This window comes from Cydia amplana, chromosome 3, assembly GCF_948474715.1.
Source record: "Cydia amplana chromosome 3, ilCydAmpl1.1, whole genome shotgun sequence".
In the NCBI taxonomy this organism is placed as follows: Eukaryota; Metazoa; Arthropoda; class Insecta; order Lepidoptera; family Tortricidae; genus Cydia; species Cydia amplana.
This window is the reverse complement of record NC_086071.1, coordinates 15,886,082-15,908,162: the sequence shown is the minus strand read 5'-3', so window position 1 is coordinate 15,908,162 and position 22,081 is coordinate 15,886,082. Positions and strand designations below refer to the sequence as shown.

Below are 22,081 nucleotides of genomic sequence, written 5' to 3'. Positions count from 1 at the left end.
TGAGACTTAACGCGCGTGGATGCATGCGCTAGACTTTTATTCCAACTTTCATAAATATATTTACAACACGTTAAAATAATTTGTCGAACGTAAATAAGCATAATATATAAATCAACAATAATAATAAAAGAGAAACTTAATGACATTGCTACACGTCTAACTCAACATATTAGAGTTCTCATCTAAGTTCAATTTAGACTAACACGGAATAAATTACAGATTATGTGAATGAAATATCATATTATGTGTGTTATACACAAGTTTCTAAAGTCCCAAGATTTTAAAAATACTTTTAACCACTAAATAAACGCGTTATTATCGCTCGTTCGTAAACATAAAACTACATGTAATGAAAATTGATATATACCTGTTTTCTTAATGTTCAACTTGAACTTTTCTGAGCGCCTGAGCCATACAGTTTAGACATTCTTAATGTAATATATATATATGAAAACTATGTTTATTACCGGGGAATATTCGATAAACTCCCTGCGAAAGAAATAACGAAATCTTATAAGTTTAATTCATAAATAAAGCTTTTATATTTACAGATAAACTCATTCCTTCCATTATTTCAATAACCATAGTGCAATATAATGATGTACATATCAAATAGTAATTGATAAGGTGTTTCGCCTTTAACATGCTGTCGAACTTTGTTCAATACTACTTATCAACTAAACATGATTATTATTCGTATGTAAACTCTCGTATTTATTATTCTAATACTTACTTACTGTGTTTGATGATCGACAATTCATAAGAAAGTCCCATTTATTCGAATAACAATAACAATACAACTAAGTTGCAAAAAAAAAAAATTATGCTTCATTTAATGAGGTTTCAGAAAGCAGTTCTTAATTTGACTCAAAAATAATTATTTACGAATATCTCGATTTAGTATTTAGTATTTTATATAAAAATAATATGCATATAAACTGTATTTCTATATACCCACATTTTATTTGGCCCAGGGTTTGGCATACGTGAGTTATAAGAGATACCTATATTGTTTTCCTTGTGTCTAACGAATTAATTTATTTATAAAGTTTTATTTTCGTAAAGCAGAAATAATTTTAATAATATAATAATAAAAACGAATTAGGATAACGAATGCACCATAACACCTATTAGGTTTTGTTTCAATAAAACAACACTATATTAGTTTGACATCTAATATTTGGTAGTATTCAAACTCAATTAAAATAATAAACTTAACGTTGGTTTAGATAAAAAAAAACCTGTTGGAGTAAAAACAATAAAATAAAAAAAATAAGCAAAAAAGCAAGGGTGATAAAATTATAAAGCATTTCTTAGTCACTTTGTGAAACGAATATTGTTCGGTCTAGATTCACTAAAAACTAGTATGTCTGATGATTAAACCCATCCATTGTGATAAGGTTCTTGTAATGAAATTATGAACTCTCACTCGTTTATTCATTCAAATTTTACAAAAACCCATGACTATTTAGTTTATACTTGGTTTAGTGTTCATGAATCTTTAATGGCTATATTAATGATCTAAGGTGTGTAAGCAGTTCTAATGAGGATTAGTAGGTCGCATTCATATTAATTTATCTCTTTGGCAACAGGTAATATTCAAAGTAATAACAAAAGTTTAATTTAAAAGGTATTGTCTAAAAATCTTAATACAAACAGGAGTTAATCGTGTACACTTGCGTTTATTACGTCAACATATATTATCAAATAATCAGTAGCCAAAACAACACAACATAATTTGTTACTAATATTTTCTCTTTATTTATCTTTTCTCTTAAGTTAGGGTTTTTATAATATGAATATAAACTAATATTATTATTATCAAGAGGTTTTTTATATCTCAGCATTATGCTTGCATTCACGTCAACTACGGGCTGGGCCCGAGGTTATAAAATCAAAACCATACATTCTTTATAGATGTGTAACACTTATTATGTTTTTAAATCAAATTATTAAACTTTATTGCACAATACATGATATAATAAATTGTGAACTATTTCACTTACAAATAGTAAATAAATAATTAGGTACAATACTTGGTAGCCATGTCGTTTATGTGCTAAAATATTAAAAACGTAACAATATAAATCCATAACAAGTTTAATCGATATAACGACTAAGAATAAAATAAAACAATTAAATAAACCCATGAGTTATACATTCAATGATAATTTAAAAGGGAATCTTAATTTCATATTTCTAAAGAAAGTCTTAAAAGTTTCAGACAAAGGACCCAGGAGCGTCCAGGTGAAAGGGCCAGGGTTTGGTATTCCATTACCACCCAGGAGTGCCCAGGTGAGAGGGTCGGGGTGTGGAATCACTTCCGACCCAGGAGTGCCTAGGTGAGATGTCCAGGGCGATGAAATTCTAGTTCCTTGGCAAAACAAAGGTGTTTTTACGCAGAAGTACGATCCTTGACTACAACGAAGAGTCTTCGAAGGCTGGCATCATGGCACGGGAGGCTGCGGCTAGTAGCGGCGCGACATCCGGCGCCCCGTGGTGAGCAGCGTCAACGTGGTCGGCGTCTTCATTGCGGACAGCGACAGAGAAGTTGACGCCACTATCGTAGCATGGTCTGTGATGCCATTGCAGTTAACGAGGTCGTGGCGTCGGGTCGGCAGACGCTGCAGCATGCGGTGTCGTAACTATCTTCCGCAGGGGAATCGTGTGGTGATACAATATAATTGCTAATCAAATTGTGTGATTCGTATATAGCGGTTTTAATATTTACTTGTGAAAAGTGAAGTGTTGCGTACGATACATATTGTACTTCTTGCTCATAATTCTTGAAATGTAACAAGTGTTAAGGAAAATTTAATAATACTAGATTGCGTAATTTAACTATACATAATGTTTGAAAACGAAATTAAGCTTATGAATTTTCTATGATTTAGTATTTTATTATATTTCTGCAGGCCGAACTAATTAAATTTATTCGTTTCTATGATGACACATACAGTTTCTTTAATCTTGATAACAGAGTTATGTAATTTCTTCGAAAACCATAATTTAAACGATTAATAATATTGTTTCGATATTGGCCACCTACTTCTTAATTCTCATTAATTGCCATTTTATTAATACCTAATAATTAACAACAATATACATTACAACTGTAATCGTATTTTTATAGCACATCGTGCAATCATGAGTGCATATGAGCATTATGCGTTTTCTCTTGTTGCTTATTATAATTTTGCATTTCTGATTCATTATTTGTATAAATTAGTCATTATTTTTATCATTTTAACTATTTCATGGCGAAGGGTCTCGCCTCGAACAGGATGGCCGAGCTGTAAGGATCATTATTTATAAATAGCTTATATTTTGGTCATTCTTACTTTTATTCCTGATTAGATTATGAAAGAGTATCAATTGACTCTTACTTGTCACTGGTTCCCGCCATCTTGAATTGTTATAAAAAAGGGCGGTAACCAACGGCAAGTGCCCAGTTCAAGTACGGACAAGTTACAGTGAAGACGTCTTGTAATATTTATTGTACAATGGTTGTTATTATGCTTGTAGCAGACGAATAAAGTTAAAATATTAGTACAAGTATCAGTTTTCATCATCAACTCAGTAATACCTCCAACACTACTTATCGTCAAGAATGTATGTATCTCTCTCTGCATAGTTTTAACAAAATACCTAACATTGTTGTAACGGCCAGCTTACCAGTACCCGTTGAGTCACTGACAGTGTCAACACTGACATATAATACGCTAACGTCTACGTTATTTACTTGATTTTCAACACTGACATATAATACGCTAACGTCTACGTTATTTACTTGATTTACTTCCTCCAATTGAGGGGGGATTTAAATCTTCTCAGGCAGAGGTATAGGGTTGGAGCCGGTGTAGCTTTATTTGACGTTCATAAGCGCATTGTAATTATGCCTACTTGAATAAACTATCTTTTATCTTATCTTATCTTATACATCTCGCTCCCTCTAATATGAGCAAGATGCTTAGAAAGTAAGTTACGTTCACGTGTTTATGTCAGTACCAAACTGATGGTAATAGCTGTACAGACCCCGCAAAACGGTTCGAAATCAGCATACTCCCCGTACACGTAATAAAAGCAAAAACGTCAAGCGTAAACTAACACGAGGATTTCATCAGAAAACCTCGTCGGTATAATAATTGAATGAATATTCAGGCTTCTTAATCAATGGAGGCATTACCGAGCTGCAGGAGTAGTCACCAGCCTGTGAAATTGGACTCGAACAGATAAGGATGGGGCGATAGGGTTAAATGGGGGCGCGAGAGGGAGGCGGAATCTGCTGGCTTTTATAAATCATTTTTCCTGGCACGGCGAAGGTTTAGGGCGGCTGCGGAGGGATAGGCTTTAGTTTTTATTTAATGGCATAGACGCAAAATTTTATAAAAATGTCTTCCTTATATTATACTAGCGACCCGGCGGCTTTGCACGGGTTAACAAATTATACATAATCCTTCCTCTTAAATCACTCATCTATTAAAAAAATCGCATCAAAATCCGTTGCGTAGTTTTAAAGATCTATGCATACATAGGGACAGACAGCGGGAAACGACTTTGTTTTATACTATGTAGTGATGAGAGAAACTGCCATAAGAATCAAACTTATTCAATGTAACAAAACGGGTCACTCGTGTTTTTAGATCGAAAATTTCTTTACATGTTTCGCTCCATAACGAGGAGCTACAACGGGATCATGTGTTGGTTGACCGACGCAGACCCAGTTCCAGCACCAGTGGAAGCTGCTCGTTGTGGAACGAAAATAGTCAAGCAGGTTTCGACTTAAAAAACGCGAGTGAGCCGTTTCAATATCAATATTAAATATTAATGTATACATTAAAATGTATTATGTTTATGTGTTAGTTGTCTGTTTTATTTATCGTTTTTCTCTGACAGATATTTAACAAATCACTGCCAAACGAGGTAATAAAGTGCAACTTTTTCCTCACATAAATAAAAATAAGATAAAATTCGTGTTATAGATAAAAAATTATAATAAAAGTATTAGCCAATTCATTTGGTACTTTGACGATATTAAATTAACTTAGCTGGCTCCAGCCAGCCTTACTCCAAAATACCATGTCTTACTCCAGTAAGATGGTATTATACCAATACGTACACTTACTGCCACTTGCACCATCTCACTAACCCGGAGTTAACCGGTTAAACCGTTAACCCAGTGTCAAATTGTACTGGTAACCATGGTAACCAAAAGTTTAACCGGTTAACCGGTTAGTGATTGGTGTATGTGACCCTTAGTGTTTCTACCCTGGTTCAGTGTATGAGAAGCAGACTGTCCTGTCAGCTATAATTATATGTCCTAAGTATAAGCATAGAGAAATATAGTGAGACAAGAGTGTTCACTCCATACATCAGTTTTGGTACCAATAAGACTATTAATTTCAGTGTCTACATCTAGCATCGAGTAGCGGAACTATCAGTACTGCTACTTGACAATTGTAGCACCGACCGGAAAGTCTTATGTTGTTGAGCATTACCTAGAGCATTATATTTTTCTCTATGATATAAAACGAGAAGAATTTTTGAAAAATGTACAATCCAAAAGAAAATTCCGTGCGCGGCCCGCCTTAGTTGCTGAAACGCTGAATTGCGATTATTTCTCTTTGCGTTTAGTTAATCAATTATTGTAATGTTGTTGGCGGAGACGTGTGCGGCGCTTTTGGTGTGGGGAAACACGGCGAGTCTGGCTACCAGATAAATTGACGTTCAGTATCAGAGGCCAAACATGTAAATTATTTATATTAATACTAATTTCAGCTGCGTTTTGATTAATTGTAATTGTCTATAGACACATTTTAAGGCGAATTAACTTAGAATCAAAGAAAGCGGGGTTTTTATAGAGTCCGGATTGAAGTCAAAAGGAAACGGAACTTTTATAGGATCACTCGTGTGTCTATCATAGTCTATTTGGTCTGAAACGACTGGATCAATTGAGGTCAAATTTGGTACGAATAATGTAAGTAATTTCAAACATGAGGCTACTTTTGTGAGTACCTAACCTACATTATAAGTAAAAAAAACATGTCGTCAAAAAGGGCTTAACTTTTGTTTTCGGCACAAAAATACTGAATAGAAACAAAAACTGAAACTTACTCAATAAACCACCCCGCAGCAATATAAAGCAAGTAAGTATTCATAAACAAAATAAACAAAATATTCATCGGTACAGGGAGACGCTCTTACAATCTATCGCGATATAATGGAGCTGTTAAGGACAGTATTCCGGGAAACATATTGGATGCAGCCCGGCGAATGTGTAAGCGAGCGAGGACTCGGCCGGGCGGGGACATAGTGGGAGGAAGAAAAGCTAGAACTGTTATAGTTGGTCAAACCAATTTGTCAGTAAATAGGAACAATCCTTTCCTTTTGGGTGCTAGTACTAGTGTAAGACAAAGATAGTATGATTCTCTCTATCTATGTTTGAAATGAGACAATACTTTGACACACTATATCAGTAAATATTTTCATTTCCATTTTCACTTTCCAGATATACCCGTAGTTCGCCAAAGTTACTACAGAAACCGGCCCACTTCCTATTGCAAACTACATTGTTCTAAAATAAAAAAAATAGGGCAACGCCATATTTGAGTTAAAACTTTTCTAATCATTGACGCTGGCGTCCTAAGGGTAACATTCCATTTCTGACCGCAGCTGCACTACTGGTACTGAACGCGTCGCTGTTACTGTCAATTTCCATAGTAAACAGAACAGTAGTGCAGCTGTCGTTGGATATGGACTGTCACCTTTAAGTCACTGTTTATTGTTGTCACCCGCAACAATAAACCCGTAACAATATGTGTGCCCTGTTTATCAAAAGCTTGTAACTTGTAATACAAGCGGATGTCACTTTTTGACAGCTTTTGTTAGAAAGGGACTTCTACTTGTATTACAAGTTACAAGCACTTAATATGGAAGAGTGATAGAGAGACACCAAGCGATTCGACGGCGAAGCGCAAGCGATCGTCACCTTGGCTAGGCCGCCAGCTCCTTCATGAAGCCTAGCAATGTTTTTAGATTGCTAAATGCCTCTTTTAGTGTGCACGTAGTCCTTAGGTATTTGCTCCTGTACTTCTGCCTGTTTGCAGTCTAGGAGAATGTGTTTTGTTGTTTCCTCTTCTTCCATGCACGATACTCGACGGTAACACTGGAGTAATTTATTCGTTTCTGTTTAAACTCCAGTTTTTTTTTATAATCCCCTGTGCACCTCGCGCCTAAACGAGTGATAAATCCGCCGCTACATCTGGCCAGGCGCTCGGTTCAATTTTATTACCATTCTCTCTAGGCGACTTATTTGATTCACCGTCAAAGCCTTCGAGACGATCTTGGTTACATTATCTTCTTTACACTCCCGCCTTTTCTTACCTTATCTTATCATCGATATCCTTTGCTGATCAGTCTACTCCCCGTTGCAACTGAGACGCAGATGCTAAGCGGATCTGTTGAGTGCGGCACGCTTTTAGTTCCGCGTGGTAGATTTACTTACTTTTAAAATGTATAAAGCATTCTACGCGTTTCATTCCGTGGAACTGTTTGACTGTAGCTGTACTCGTAATCGCTCAGTAGGCCTAGCACATGATTGGCGCGACAGTATCCCGCGGCGAGATAGACTATCCGTCTTTTTCTAATTATGTTGATTAAAGAGGGACGGGTATTCTATCTCGCCGCGAGATAGTTACTGTTGCGCCAATCATGTGCTAGCCCGGCAGGTGCAATTGGTTGAGATGTTCAAAAGTTAAAAGATCATTTGCGCCTCATTTCTTCAATCCCAGTATAATTTCAAATTTTCAAAAGTTTTTAAGCAATATTCATTTTATTTGTACGTAAAGGATTACTCACGCTAGACCGAGCTAGAGCCGGGCCGGTGCTTCCGACGCTCTGTTTTCTATAGAAACCATCACGTGATCACTGATCAGCCGTCATAGAAAATGACATGTTGGACGCCTCGACCCAGTCTAGCGTGACTCATCTTTAAAGCTATTTAATTTAAAATTTTGGTTTTTCTTATTCTGAATCGTTAGCACTTTTGAACCCTACGGGTATCGATCGGAGTCGTCTATAGCAAAGTCTTTCCTTAGTGCGCGTGCGACTATTATCGACTTGGGAATGGGTACATATGAACCTTGTGATTATTTGAGACGCTTAGGTATTTCGCAGAATGATCTTAAGCTAATACTTATCGCGCAGTTTTTAAATCAAGTTAAAAAAGAGCTTACGTTTAACACTAAATATATGACTCGTATAACAGTAGACGGGTCAGATTGGCAAATAGTATTAATTCAGCAGCCAACCTTTGTTGTTGAATTGTGATATTTTACATAATTCTTTACAAAGTCATGCCGATTTTACGATACTGTGCGGAGAGCTTATCGATGTAAAATTTGTTTTGTTGGATAATAAAACGGTTTTACAACTCTTACAAAATATAACGTTGGCGCGAACGAGGAAATGGATTCAGTTAGTTTTGGTAGCTATATTTTGTTTGTATTTTAATCAAGTTTATTTCGTTTTTCTTATGTTTTTTTTTTTACCCCACTTCCTTAATACCCCAGCTTTTTCCTAGATCTTAACTACAGGGTGTTTTTTATCCCTTAGATATATTCTGCAAGGCGAATATCTCCATAATACTCAACAACTTTCACTGTAAACCTGTCTTTAAATAAGTACCTATCTAATCTTACACCGAAATCGTAATAGGTACTATGTTTGGCTGTCCCATTGAAAATAACGACATTCGTTTTTTTATACCAATAACTGATAGCTTATTGGTATAAAAAAATCAGTCAGTAAATACTTGAAAATGTTTTACTTATAAACTTTTCAGTTATGTTGTCACTGGTTTTATGTACTATTTGGGATCCGCGTCGCACGAAATCGGCGACTGTACAGCAAAACATGTTAAGTGGAGTTGACTTGGTAAGTTTAGAACGCGCAAAACTATTTATTACTAGTGGCTTTGTACAGCGAAAAAGAAAGGTTCGAGCGCCAAGTCGCTCTAACCTATGGTTGTCGCCTTAGCCGAAGCCAGTCGCGCAATGTCGTGGCCAGGCCGTTATGCTGCGGAGTCACGTTTCATGGAAAATTTGCCGTCTTCCCATTTAATGTGACGCTGTAGGCAGTTATACAACGATGCTGGCTGGTACATTTAAAAAGCCATCAATGAAAACCAAAACCATTTCATTACGCGTTTGAGAACTAGCGGCGCTTAAACTTCGCCGCGCGTTGCCACAATGCCAACGATGCAACGATCACTTTATTAGCTGCATTGTGCTAAACTATCACGCTGTACGGATATGATGGTCGTTCTTGTCTACGTGACAGCGTGATAAAACGGTGTCCGCCACTTTCTTTCCCACGGTGTTAAACAGTGACAGTTATTTTATCACGTGGATAAAGATGGATAAAGCTATCCATAATAGGCTGGCTGTTATGTCATTATCACTATAGCCTGACATTATCTATGATGTAAAGGGACCTTATTGTTGATGGCGTTAACGCTACGAGGCTACTTATGTCTATTGCAGGAACGTTTATAATAGCCAAAGCGCTTGATAGCTAAGAGAAGTCGCGAGTAATTGATTGAAATACCACATTCGATTAAATTAAAAGGCGTAGCATAGTTCCATTTTTATCGCTTGTCACTATGTCCGTCACTTTTGCACTTACATCCTTGATAGAACGTGACAGGCATGGTGACAAGCGATAAAAATGCGGCCGTGCTACCGCCACTGTACGGATATGATGGTCGTTCTTGTCTACGTGACAGCGTGATAAAACGGTGTCCGTCACTTTCTTTCCCACGGTGTTAAACAGTGACAGTTATTTTATCACGTGGATAAAGATGGATAAAGCTATCCATAATAGGCTGGCTGATCTATCAAAAAATATTGTGTTTACAGAAGATTTTAAGTGACAGAATAGGTAAAAATACAGTGGTATCGTCATTTGCTTTTCGGCTACCTCTTTGCAAACTTGCAGCAGCTGCCTCAGCTGCCACTAGACACGAAATTATATCGATACTGGATATCTACACACTCCGCGAGGTACGTACATTTATTTTTGATCATCATGCTTAATGTATTTACATGTATGTACTTTGAATATTGCCCTATTTTTAAAAGCCGTTTTTAGCGATCAATTATTTTTATTTATTTATTATCCGAACGCTACGTTTAGAGTGACGCTGCAATAACAAGAAACTTTTTTTTCACGACTCATTTTCTATTTTATTTGAGCTACGATATTCAATTCAATTCAACTCTAATCTTGTACGGTATAAGGTTAATTCGAGTATTTCTGAATCGAGTTATTCTTTTCATTTACAATTCCATCATGTCAGTTTTCAGACAATTTCGGGACTCCTCGACATTCTGAAGTGGTCCAGAAGGTCCAAAATATAAAAAAGTTTTCGAATTATATTTATATATTTTCAGACAAAAACCTGTTACTCGAACTTGTTTCCCGCTCTGTCTTCCGTATTGGAGACAGATTTAACCATGCTGAATAAGATCTACGTAAACTACACAGACGAGATAGACGATCATTTTGTCCTGGGCTCACAGGCATATGGCATAACGGTGTCTAAGATAGGTTACAATTATCGAAGAGATGCTGTCGCTTACGTTAATCGAGAAGTAAGTTTAAGTTTTGCAACTTTTAGTTAAACATTGTGACCTGTAACAATATTACTTGTGTGATATAGGTACATCTTATCATGTATGTCATATTGTTATATTATCCACTTTTCTTAATGGGTCTACATAAATTATCCACCCACGTAAACCCACGTAGCTAAAAGTAAGCTTTATTTTATAAAAAGTATAATAGTATCATGTAGGTAATAAACAAATGTCAGCAAACGTAATAATACCTATACCTTTGATTTGAGTTATGGGAACACAGGCAATTGCCTTTGAGCATTTAGTTATTTTGATAGTTAAACAAATGTAAACAATTTTGGTATTTTTTGCAGTTCAGTTCCAAAACATACATGCGTATACAAGATATCCTCGACTCAAACGATATAGACGAAAACTCTTCTATATTGATTGTTAATGGATTTCATTATAAGGTACGTAAAGCCTAATTTAGATGGGTCAACAACATGAATGCAATATTCGATACATTGCTAACTACAGGGTATAATTAATTCAGTCGATCTATCAAATACCGCAATGTAACGAAAATCGCATGCAAGTTCTATTATTGATCCGTATAAATGGGGCTTAAGTGATAATTTCAGTTTAAAGGTACCTTACCTATTGTAATAGGTACCCATACTTTAATACGTGTGTTTATTTAATATGTGTTAGTGGTTAATAAAGAGTTTAAGTACTACTAATGTACTACATGATGTGGTCTAAAAAATCGTTCACATCCTGCATTCCACTTGTTCGTTTTGACAAGAAACGCTAATAATTAATGATGATGACTGACCATAAATACCAACTCAAAACATATGGACAGACGACTTTTAATCGATATAAATCCAAATTACATATTGTGAATAATGCCTAAATAACTTGACATGTAATATTTATAATATTATTAGTTTGACATGTATTAATTTTAATTTCAATTCTAACTAATTTTTATATCTCAAATACAAATCAATATGCATAATAGGTATACCAAAAACCAAAGAGACATATATTATAACACAGACAAGACATCCTCTAATAGACTGAGCATAGTAGCGCTACCCCCTCTGCCACAATATACGGTAGATTTACTCCATTTTCGAGTCAAAGTGTCTTTGTGTGACGTCCGTGTCTTTGAACGGACCAATCACGGCACTCGCTCGCCTCGTCCCCCGCACCCCAGTATTTTTGGCAGCATCGGTTTCATGAAATAATTGCTCTAAACTCCGTCTAGAGGATTCCTAGTCTATGTATTATAACAATGGCCATTTAATGATATAAAAAAACTCTTTCTTAACTTCAGGGCACATGGGAATCCCCCTTCGAGCGTGCTTCAACGAAAAGTGCGCAATTTCGTAGTGGAAAAGAGACTTTAAAGATAGAAATGATGCAAAAAACGACACAATGCTTGTTCTTGACCGTTCCTAGTGAAAAATTCAAGGTAAATGTCATGTAAAAAAAAATTGCCAAAAATTTAAAGATAGTTTATTCAAGTAGGCATATTATAATGCGCTTAATGAACGTCAAATAAAGCTACATCGGCTCCAATCCTACACCTCTGCCTCGAAAAGATTTAAATCCCCCCTCAATTGGAGAGTGTATCCCAATATGGGACTGGCACAAACTCGGCGGAACACATCTTTTCAAAACATTACATCTTATAATTAACACAACACAACAACAACTTCACAACACAACTTCTATGTGGTGCGGCAGTGATGAAGATCCTTACACTTGAATTTTAATGTAGGCTCATACCTTCTATATGACAATTTGATGACCTACTTTGATAATTAGGTAACTTAAACTCGTATTTTATTTTTCCGTCAAAAGATATAAAAAACCGGCCAAGTGCGAGTCGGGCTCGCGTTCCAAGAGTTCCGTACATTAAGTCTGACTTACGCTTGACTGCACATTTCTCATAGGTTTTCCTGTCATCTATAGGTAAAAAACTATTTTGTGTATTTTTTTCAAAATTTTAGACCCACGAGTTTCGGAGATAAAGGGGAGGGGGGGAGGGAATGGTCGAACAGACAGAAAGGCACGAGTGATTCTGTAAGGGTTCCGTTTTTAGGGTTCCGTACCCAAAGGGTAAAAACGGGACCCTATTACTAAGACTCCGCAGTCCGTCCGTCCGTCCGTCTGTCACCAGGCTGTATCTCACGAACCGTGATAGCTAGACAGTTGAAATTTTCACAGATGATGTATTTCTGTTGCCGCTATAACAACAAATACTAAAAACAGAATAAAATAAAGATTTAAGTGGGGCTCCCATACAACAAACGTGATTTTTGTCCGAAGTTAAGCAACGTCGGGCGGGGTCAGTACTTGGATGGGTGACCGTTTTTTTGCTTGTTTTTTTGGTTGTTTTGCTCTATTTTTTGTTGATGGTGCGGAACCCTCCGTGCGCGAGTCCGACTCGCACTTGGCCGGTTTTTTTCCTTTTGAGGTACGGAACCCTAAAAATAGGTAATTTTATAACCTCATTGTACAGTCATCATTAAAAGTAGCGGATCAAACTACGCGTCCAAAGTATCTACCATCAATTAATAGTTTAGCAGAAATATACATGTCTGTGTATGTAGAGGTAGAACATTTAGATTGCTAGAAATATTTTCGATCGCGAACTGTATAGATATACAATATATGTACCTAAGTACTTCATTTTGAAAAAGTATTCGAGGGCGGTAGATCCTTTTCCTGCATTGTTTTATCCGCTACCGTTGACTGTATAACTACTTATACTCGTATAACCAAATACTTGTATTAATTTCAGGCTATTTCCTTACATCTATCTCAATTTGGTATGGTCATTACGTTCGTGTTACCATACCGCAATTCGAGCATTATCGACCTTCTAAACACTATGTCACGTAATCCAAACTTTATCGAGGTTCTGGATAAGAAAATGGAATGGAAAGTCGTTAACATTGCTGTTCCGAAATTCAAAGTAAAAACGTGTTTGGATTGGACGCCTTATTTAAAGCAGGTGACTTTACATAATAATATAAGGTATCGAGATTGGATAAGATGAGGTATAAGAGTCATATGCTGTCAAACGTAGCTATATGTACCTACCTTACCTTCAATAACCAAATATATAGCTATATTATTATATACCTTACCTTCCATATTGCTTTGAGACCCATCAATAATCAGATGTATTTAATTACACAAACAAATGTCAACGGAGATTGTAGGCGATAGTTCCTTATTTCATGTCTAATGTAAGTTTAGGTATAATCTTAAATTTATTTCTAGTATTAAGAAATCCAAAGACTTCTTTACAATGTAAACTATATGTAGTTTCAAAAAATCCCTGGCTACTCATTATGTCATTGTATTAGTCATAATTTTAATTAATAAGGTTTATTTGTGCATACTAACTCCATCTGTTGAGTCTAACACACTTTATTGTGAATATTTAAAAATAAAGTCACAGAGGGCGCTGGCGTGTATACTTAACCTAAAACATATTGCGAATGTACCGTTACCTATCTGCTCACCACGCGACACGCGAGCACTCTCTCATATTTTCACTTCAAAAACCTAGTTTTTATCCATCTTCCACCTGCGTACCCTACAATAAGCTGGTCTTCAAACCGGATCTCATGTGAACAGTGCCAATTAATGTTTTTAACGCCACCGAAGATGGTAATTACTCGCCGGCAAAAAGAAATGGCCGAAGCGAAGGCGAACTCGGTACCGCCGCCTACAGCCGACGTGTTACCTGGAACTTCTAACTCCAAAAAGGAAGTCAAGACCTCTGCACCCTCTGTTGCAAGCAGTAGAAGATCTACAGCATCCTCCATAGCAAGGCGTAAACAGCTGGAGTTGCAAGCAGCAGAGGAAAAGGCTCGAATCCAGATGGAGTTGATCGACAAACGCCTAGAAGCTGAAATTGCCGCCGCCGAGGCCGAAGATCAAGAAAAGTTTGACGTCGCTAGTTTAAGTGAAGTGAACCAAGATCGAGTGTCGGACTGGTTGACCCAGCAACAGTATGCCGCCGAGCACCGCCCACCTGTGCCCCCCGAGCCGGTCGCGCAAGTTTCCGATCGTGCAGCACCAGCACAGCATGTGGACACCGCTAGCAGCATCATGGAGTTGGCGAATGCCCTAAAGAACATGATGGGCCAATCATCGTCGCATCGCGAGGAACGTCTACTCAGCCGTTTGGCCACTCCGCGCGACCTACCTATATTTAGCGGAGACAGTCTAGAATGGCTGCATTTTAAAAATGCCTACGATGAATCATTATCGTCGTGCAAATACTCAGAATACGAGACTCTGTCCAGACTTCGACGAGCACTGCGAGGCGAAGCCAAAGAAGCTGTCACCGACCTACTGATTGGCAACACCTCATCCAAGGATATCATGGATGCTCTCGAACTTAAATACGGACGAGCAGAAACTATTATTTGCAACATAACTGCACAATTACGTAAGTTGCACCCGTTACCTACGCATTATCAGCAAGATTTAGTTAACTTCGCCACAAAAGTAAACAACTGCGTTGCAACTATACGTGCATTAAAACAAAGTGATCATTTACGCAATCCTGAGCTCGCGTCCGCTATTACAAGCAAATTACCGAGCACACTTTTGGGAAAGTGGACTGAATACGCTTACGAGAAGATTCTAGCAGGAGAATCCAAACTAGAATTGCTGGCACAATTTCTGAAGAAAGAAGCCAACATGACCCTGGTCACCGGAGCTGTGCAGCCGCGAGAAGTGAAAAAGCCAGCACCGACCGAGCCCCATTTTAAACGCGACAAAAACGATGACAAAAGTCGTTATACGCACCACGTACTTGCTACCAGTACCAGTACACGAACTAATCATATTTCGTGCTCATTTTGTAAGAAAGGCGTACATTCACTACCAGACTGTCGCGTATTTAAACGTGCGATGCGCAGAGATAAATGGAAATTTGTTAAAACACAAAGATTGTGCTTCAAATGTTTAACCGCACGCCACGATATAGACACCTGTGATGCACCTGACTGCGACATAGAGGAATGCGGACTAAAACATCACCGCTTACTTCATTGGAAACAAGCTACATCTACGAGTACATTATCATCGGACTCCGCGACTCCCGTGAGCAACGAGCAACCGAGCACGCCGCTCCCGCCGGACCCGCCGCTTGCTCAACCGCGCCGCGCTGCCAGTGACGCCGCCGATGCTACGATCGCTCACGTCGCGACGCCCAACGATGTGACGGCCGACTCGAACGAGAACGTGTTATTAAAAGTAGTCCCAGTGAAATTGTATGGACCCCGTGGTGAAATACAGACTTATGCGTTACTTGACGATTGCGCTGCCGTTTCGATGTTGGACTCTAGTCTAGCCGATGAACTTGGTCTACAAAGTGAGCGTCCTAGTGCGATAAGATTCGTTGACGCGTTCGGGATTGAAGTGTATCAATCTGACGCGCCTAAAGTTCGCGCCAAAATATCTGGACTGGACAATACCTTTTACGATATAAGTTTGCGTAAAAGTTCCAAATTAAATATACCACCGCAAAATTTATCCGCCGTTAATCAAATTTCGTGCAACAAGTTAGCTGGAATAAAAAATATTGTTTGTAAAAAACGTGTTGTGCCTCGCTTGCTTATAGGTGAAGATAACTATTATCTAATAGCACCGCTCGAGATCATTCATGGTGGCAGAAATGCTCCATATGGAACCCGCTGTCGGCTGGGATGGTGCATCCACGGCTACTGCAGTCGCGCTCACTCCTCCGCGTCTCAGGTAAGTCACAGTGTTTGCCATCTCGCTCACTCTTATGATGGGATCGACAGTACTACTAATCTTGATACCAGTGCACTTAATGACCTAATTAAGCAGTCGTATTGCCTAGACTCCATAGGAGTTTCGACCTTATGTCGCGAGAATAAGGCACATCTGCGTGCTATTCAGATTTTAGACGAAACTGCACGTTTGATTGATAACCGATGGGAAGTAGGTTTGCCATTTAAACAGGATAACTTTACTATGCCCGATACTTATAACTATGCATTATCTCGCATGCAATCTTTGTTACGTAAATTTGAATATGATCCTGTTTACGCTAATAGGTATGCTCAGGAAATAAATAAGTTATTATCCGAGGGGTATGCGCGTGAGTTGCAGGAAAACGAACTCTCAGTCAATCACGTATGGTACATTTCACATTTTGGTGTACAAAACGTAAACAAACCCGGTAAATTAAGATTGGTTTTTGATTCAAGCGCACGCGCTAGGAATAACATGTGTTTGAATGATTATCTATTGACCGGGCCTGATTTATATAACTCGCTTTTAGGTATAATGTTGAGATTACGCGAGAAGGAGTTCATCATTATTGGTGATATTAAGGACATGTTTTTACGTATTAAAATTCGTCCCGAAGATCAACATGTTTTTCGATTTCTATGGCAAGCGTCAGCCAGTGATCCGATCAAAACATATGTAATGCAAAGCCTTATTTTCGGTGCAAATTGCGCGCCCTTTATCGCGCAACATATAAAAAATAAAAATGCGCTTAAATACGAAGACCAGTATCCCGAAGCTGTTCAAGTGATTATAAACTCGCATTATATGGACGATTGTTATTATTCCACAGATAGTGAGGAAAATGCTATTCAATTAATTAAAGATATTACGTACATACATAGCATGGGCGGCTTCGAGATACGTGGTTGGTCTAGCAACAGCAAAACGGTTTTGAACGCGTTACCGGCCACGGCGCTGGCTCAGTCAGCTGTTCAGTTCAAGGACGGAGCTACGAATATGACTGAGCGCGCTCTCGGTTTAATGTGGCATCCTTCCGACGACACCTTTAGCGTAAAAGTGTCGACTGGGCAGATCTCGTCCGAGATTTCAAATGGAAGCGTTCCGCCTACAAAGGCTAAAATGCTTAGCATTATTATGTCAATTTATGACTTACATGGTTTTCTCACACCGTTTGTTATAAAAGCTAAAATTTTATTTCAAGACGTACATCGAAGCGGAGTCGACTGGAAGTGCCACATCCGGCCTGAAGAACATACTCGTTGGAAGGTTTGGCTCGACGAGTTGAAACAGCTGGAGTCGCTGCGTATACCGCGCTGGTACCTGCGCGCCGGCACCTGGACGCCGTGCTATGACTCACCGTCTACGTCTGCGTCTTGCGAGAAGATACTGGATATACAGATGCACATTTTTTGTGATGCATCGATTAAAGCCTACGCCACGGTAATATATTGGCGATTTACGCGTGCTGATGGTTTCGTACTCGTTTGTTTGGCTGCTAGTAAAAGCCGCGTAAGTCCTTTACGTCCGATTTCGGTCCCGAGACTCGAACTTCAGGGATGTCTGCTTGGGACACGGCTGGCAAAGACCGTTGGCACTGAGCAAAAGAATCTGGTGCCAAGTAAGCGATATTTTTGGACGGATTCCAGTACTGTCTTACAGTGGGTAAGAAGTGACCCCAGGAGCTACAAGCCTTACGTTGCTCATAGGCTTGGGGAGATCGATGAGCTGACTAATGTCAATGAATGGCATTACGTGCCATCTCGTTTGAACATAGCTGATATTGCTACCAAGACGGATAGCCCTCCGCTGAACTACGGTGACACCTGGTTTCAAGGTCCTGCATTCCTGCGTCAACCCGAAGATCAGTGGCCAAAAGACTTGAAGAACGCGAAGATCGTCGAGGAGGCTACCTGTGAAAAAAGAAGTATTAATGTGGTTAGTACACTTGAAATACACTCACCTGTACCCGATGAAGGACGTTTCTCCAGCTGGATCCGACTCGTACGCACCGCTGCAAGAGTTTTATATTTTATAAAAATATGTAGACAGAAGTGTCAAGAAAGAAAACTAAATCAAGGAAGAAAGAAGAATGAAAAGAATAAAGACACAATACAGCTCGATTCTGCAATGATGAAGAGGGCAGAAAAACATATAATAAAAAAGTGTCAAAGTGATACCTTTGCTGCCGAGATTGCCTGTGTAACACAGGGTAAACCACTGCCGTCAAACAGTCGTCTACTAAAAGTGACTCCATATTTAGACGACGATGGAATCCTTCGTGTTGGCGGCCGCATAGATCAAACTGCAGGGGTAGAACTGTCAACTACACGTCCACCAATCTTGGATGGAAAACACAGAACCACTCGGTTATTGGTTGAATACTACCACAGACGTGCCATGCACGTGGCGAATGAACATGTCGTGAACGAATTACGTCAGTCTTATTGGATCGTAAATCTGCGTCCGACTGTACGCAGCGTCGCCGCGCAGTGTTTGTTTTGCCGCTACCGACGCGCTCGACCGCAGCCTCAGAGAATGGGTGATTTACCTGCCGCGCGCTTACAGTACAGTCGAAGGCCTTTTTCATACACAGGGGTTGATTTTTTCGGCCCTATGGAGACGACCATTGGTCGAGGAAGACAGAAAAGATATGGCATGCTCTTTACATGTCTCACTGTGCGAGCCATTCACATTGAGATCACAGAATCACTGAGTACGGACTCTGCAATTATGGCGCTCATACGTATGTCTGCTCGCCGTGGCACCCCGCTGGTTCTATTTTCAGATAATGGTACAAATCTACGGGGAGCCAACAACGAGCTGAAGACGAGTCTTCAGCAACTGAACGTAGAAAAACTGCGCGAAGATGGAGCCGTCAGAGGGATTGAATGGAGATTCATCCCTCCCGGAGCCCCTGAAATGGGCGGCGCATGGGAGCGCATGGTCCGTACAGTTAAGACGGCGCTCAAGGTCGTCATGAAGGAGCGCGCACCACATCCTGAAACCTTATCCACGTTGATGGCAGAAGTGGAGGCTCTCGTAAACAGCCGTCCTATCACACACGTGTCGACGGATCCCGGTTACCCCGAAGCGTTGACGCCTAACCATTTTTTGATTAGCAGTTCATCTACTGGAGCTCCTATCGGTAAGTACGACGACTCTGACCTCTGCCTCCGCAAAAGGTGGCGCGTAGCTCAGCGTCTTACAGATATGTTTTGGGCTAGGTGGATAAAAGAATATTTACCTACGCTTTTACCTCGTCAAAAATGGACTAGGGAATCTAGATCGTTAAAAGTAGGAGATTATGTAGTACTGGTCGATCCCAATTTAGAGCGCGGCTCCTGGCGACACGGTGTAGTGAGCGCGGCGCACGCTGGCCGTGACGGCCGCATTCGAGTGGTAGATGTGCGCACACGCTTAGGTCAATTGCGCAGACCTGCCACACGCGTCGCATTACTGTCCCCAGTTGATGGCTAGTGCTTATCAGCACTAAGGGGCGGGGATGTAGGCGATAGTTCCTTATTTCATGTCTAATGTAAGTTTAGGTATAATCTTAAATTTATTTCTAGTATTAAGAAATCCAAAGACTTCTTTACAATGTAAACTATATGTAAAAGATAAAGATAAAGATAAAAGATTTTATATATATAGTATAGATATGTAGTTTCAAAAAATCCCTGGCTACTCATTATGTCATTGTATTAGTCATAATTTTAATTAATAAGGTTTATTTGTGCATACTAACTCCATCTGTTGAGTCTAACACACTTTATTGTGAATATTTAAAAATAAAGTCACAGAGGGCGCTGGCGTGTATACTTAACCTAAAACATATTGCGAATGTACCGTTACCTATTTGCTCACCACGCGACACGCGAGCACTCTCTCATATTTTCACTTCAAAAACCTAGTTTTTATCCATCTTCCACCTGCGTACCCTACAGAGATATTAATAAAACGCCACTAAACTACCCGAAATTAGTTTATAAAAATGTTCGGGGTAGACAAAGAAATTGCAGCTACCCGTCAAAGTTTAATGTTTATTGTCCACGGCACGACACACACCACTCACAGTATCCGTACACTGGTCTGAAGATATATCCGCTGGTTTCAACATTTGAATCACTGGTCCCCAAGTGTCTACCCCGAACATTTTTATAAACTAATTTCGGGTAGTTTAGTGGTGTTTTATTAATATTACACTCCGTTACACTTTCCGTGCCCTAGTTAACAATTTTGCTTATACCTCCCTTATTTCACAATGTATTATTACAGATCGGTCTCAACCTGACAACTCATATGGACAACACTGGCCTGAATGGTATCTTGAAAGACAAAGATAAGGGACCCAACATGTACGTTAGTAAGGCGAAACAAAAAGTATTCGTAGAAATCGACGAGAGTCCCAGGATGAACAAGCCAGGTAAGCATCCAAAATAAATAATACATTTTACAGGACATTATTACACAAATTAGGGTCTCTATTGTCTGCCAAAAAAAACACTGTTTGCCCGCATTTTCGTTAATCATAATTCATTTGGTTCAGAAACGTGTCGATTTTCAGGATTGCAATAAAACAAACCTAACCTAACCTATATATAGGATAACCTTACGAAAATCCTGAAAAGTTAACGGTTTCAGCCTAATGATAATATAATTATGACTTACAACTTTATGGGAAGCAAAGGGACCCCCACAAATTGATCAAGCCCCACATTTAGTTCAACTTGTGTAAGGTAATTAGGCAACGATATAAATACGGGATATACAGGGTGACCATTGATAGCCATTGGACAAACCCTGAAATCTCACGTCGGGTTACTTCTCAGGAATGCTCTGACGTTAATATTTTTTAATTAGAACAAAAGTTAAAAAAAATTGAAACAAAAGTTATTTCCAATAATCGACAACAAAAATAAAGATACTGTATTAATGTATAAATGTATAAATAGGTACTTAAGTATGGAAAACACCCATGAAACTTCGGTGTTGTAGGAATTGTCCTTTCTGTACGGTAGTATAGGTACCATTAGGGTAGGGTATAGGTACTATTATATATTCTGTGACCATGTTGTGATTTCAGTGGGCCTTGCCGAATCGCCGCAAGTCATACCTGAACTGGAGCGGCCAGAAGAGCCTCCCGTGCACTTAGAGGACTTTACAGTTGACGGCCCGTTCTTCTTTACTGTCACTATTACTGTCCATCACGGAAAAAGAAATCTAGCGAAAAAAACCTTTCAACTGTTCAAAGGAATTTACTATGGCCCGGAGTGACATAAATGTGACGTTATCTATGAAAAGGGACCTTATTGTCGATAGCGCTTACGCCATTATTAACGATGCTCCGATATAAATACAATGCCGCGCGACGCTGTGCGGCGTAACCGCCATCGACAATCAGGTCCCTTTTCATAGATAATGCCCCAAATAAAACCGTTATAACATCAAATAATAAATCTAATTAAAGGATGACTCACGTTAGACCGGGCCGTGTCCGGGCCGGAGCTTCCGGAGCTTAGTTTTCTATGGAAAGCATCACGTGATCACCTGTCATCTGTCATAGAAAAGTAAGCGCCGGAATCTCCGGCCCGGACACGTCTCGGTCGGCCCGGCTAACGTGAGTCATCCTTAATTCATTTAAATAA

At 39.1% G+C, this 22,081-nt stretch overlaps 1 protein-coding gene and 1 long non-coding RNA gene across 2 annotated transcripts in view; both read left to right on the top strand.

Annotated features, from left to right (window-relative positions):
* LOC134662859 (uncharacterized) overlaps nt 1-22,081 on the top strand; it is a 320,585-nt gene that overhangs the window by 179,917 nt on the left and 118,587 nt on the right. The gene's annotated exons all lie outside the window — the stretch shown is intronic.
* LOC134662610 (serine protease inhibitor 3/4-like) lies at nt 8,336-21,710 on the top strand. The gene is made up of 9 exons (XM_063518882.1): nt 8,336-8,485; nt 8,843-8,934; nt 9,918-10,061; nt 10,452-10,652; nt 10,991-11,089; nt 11,962-12,099; nt 13,435-13,647; nt 20,712-20,859; nt 21,520-21,710. Exons 1-9 carry the CDS (start codon nt 8,467-8,469, stop codon nt 21,708-21,710), a joined length of 1,245 nt encoding a protein of 414 aa, XP_063374952.1. The 5' UTR covers nt 8,336-8,466.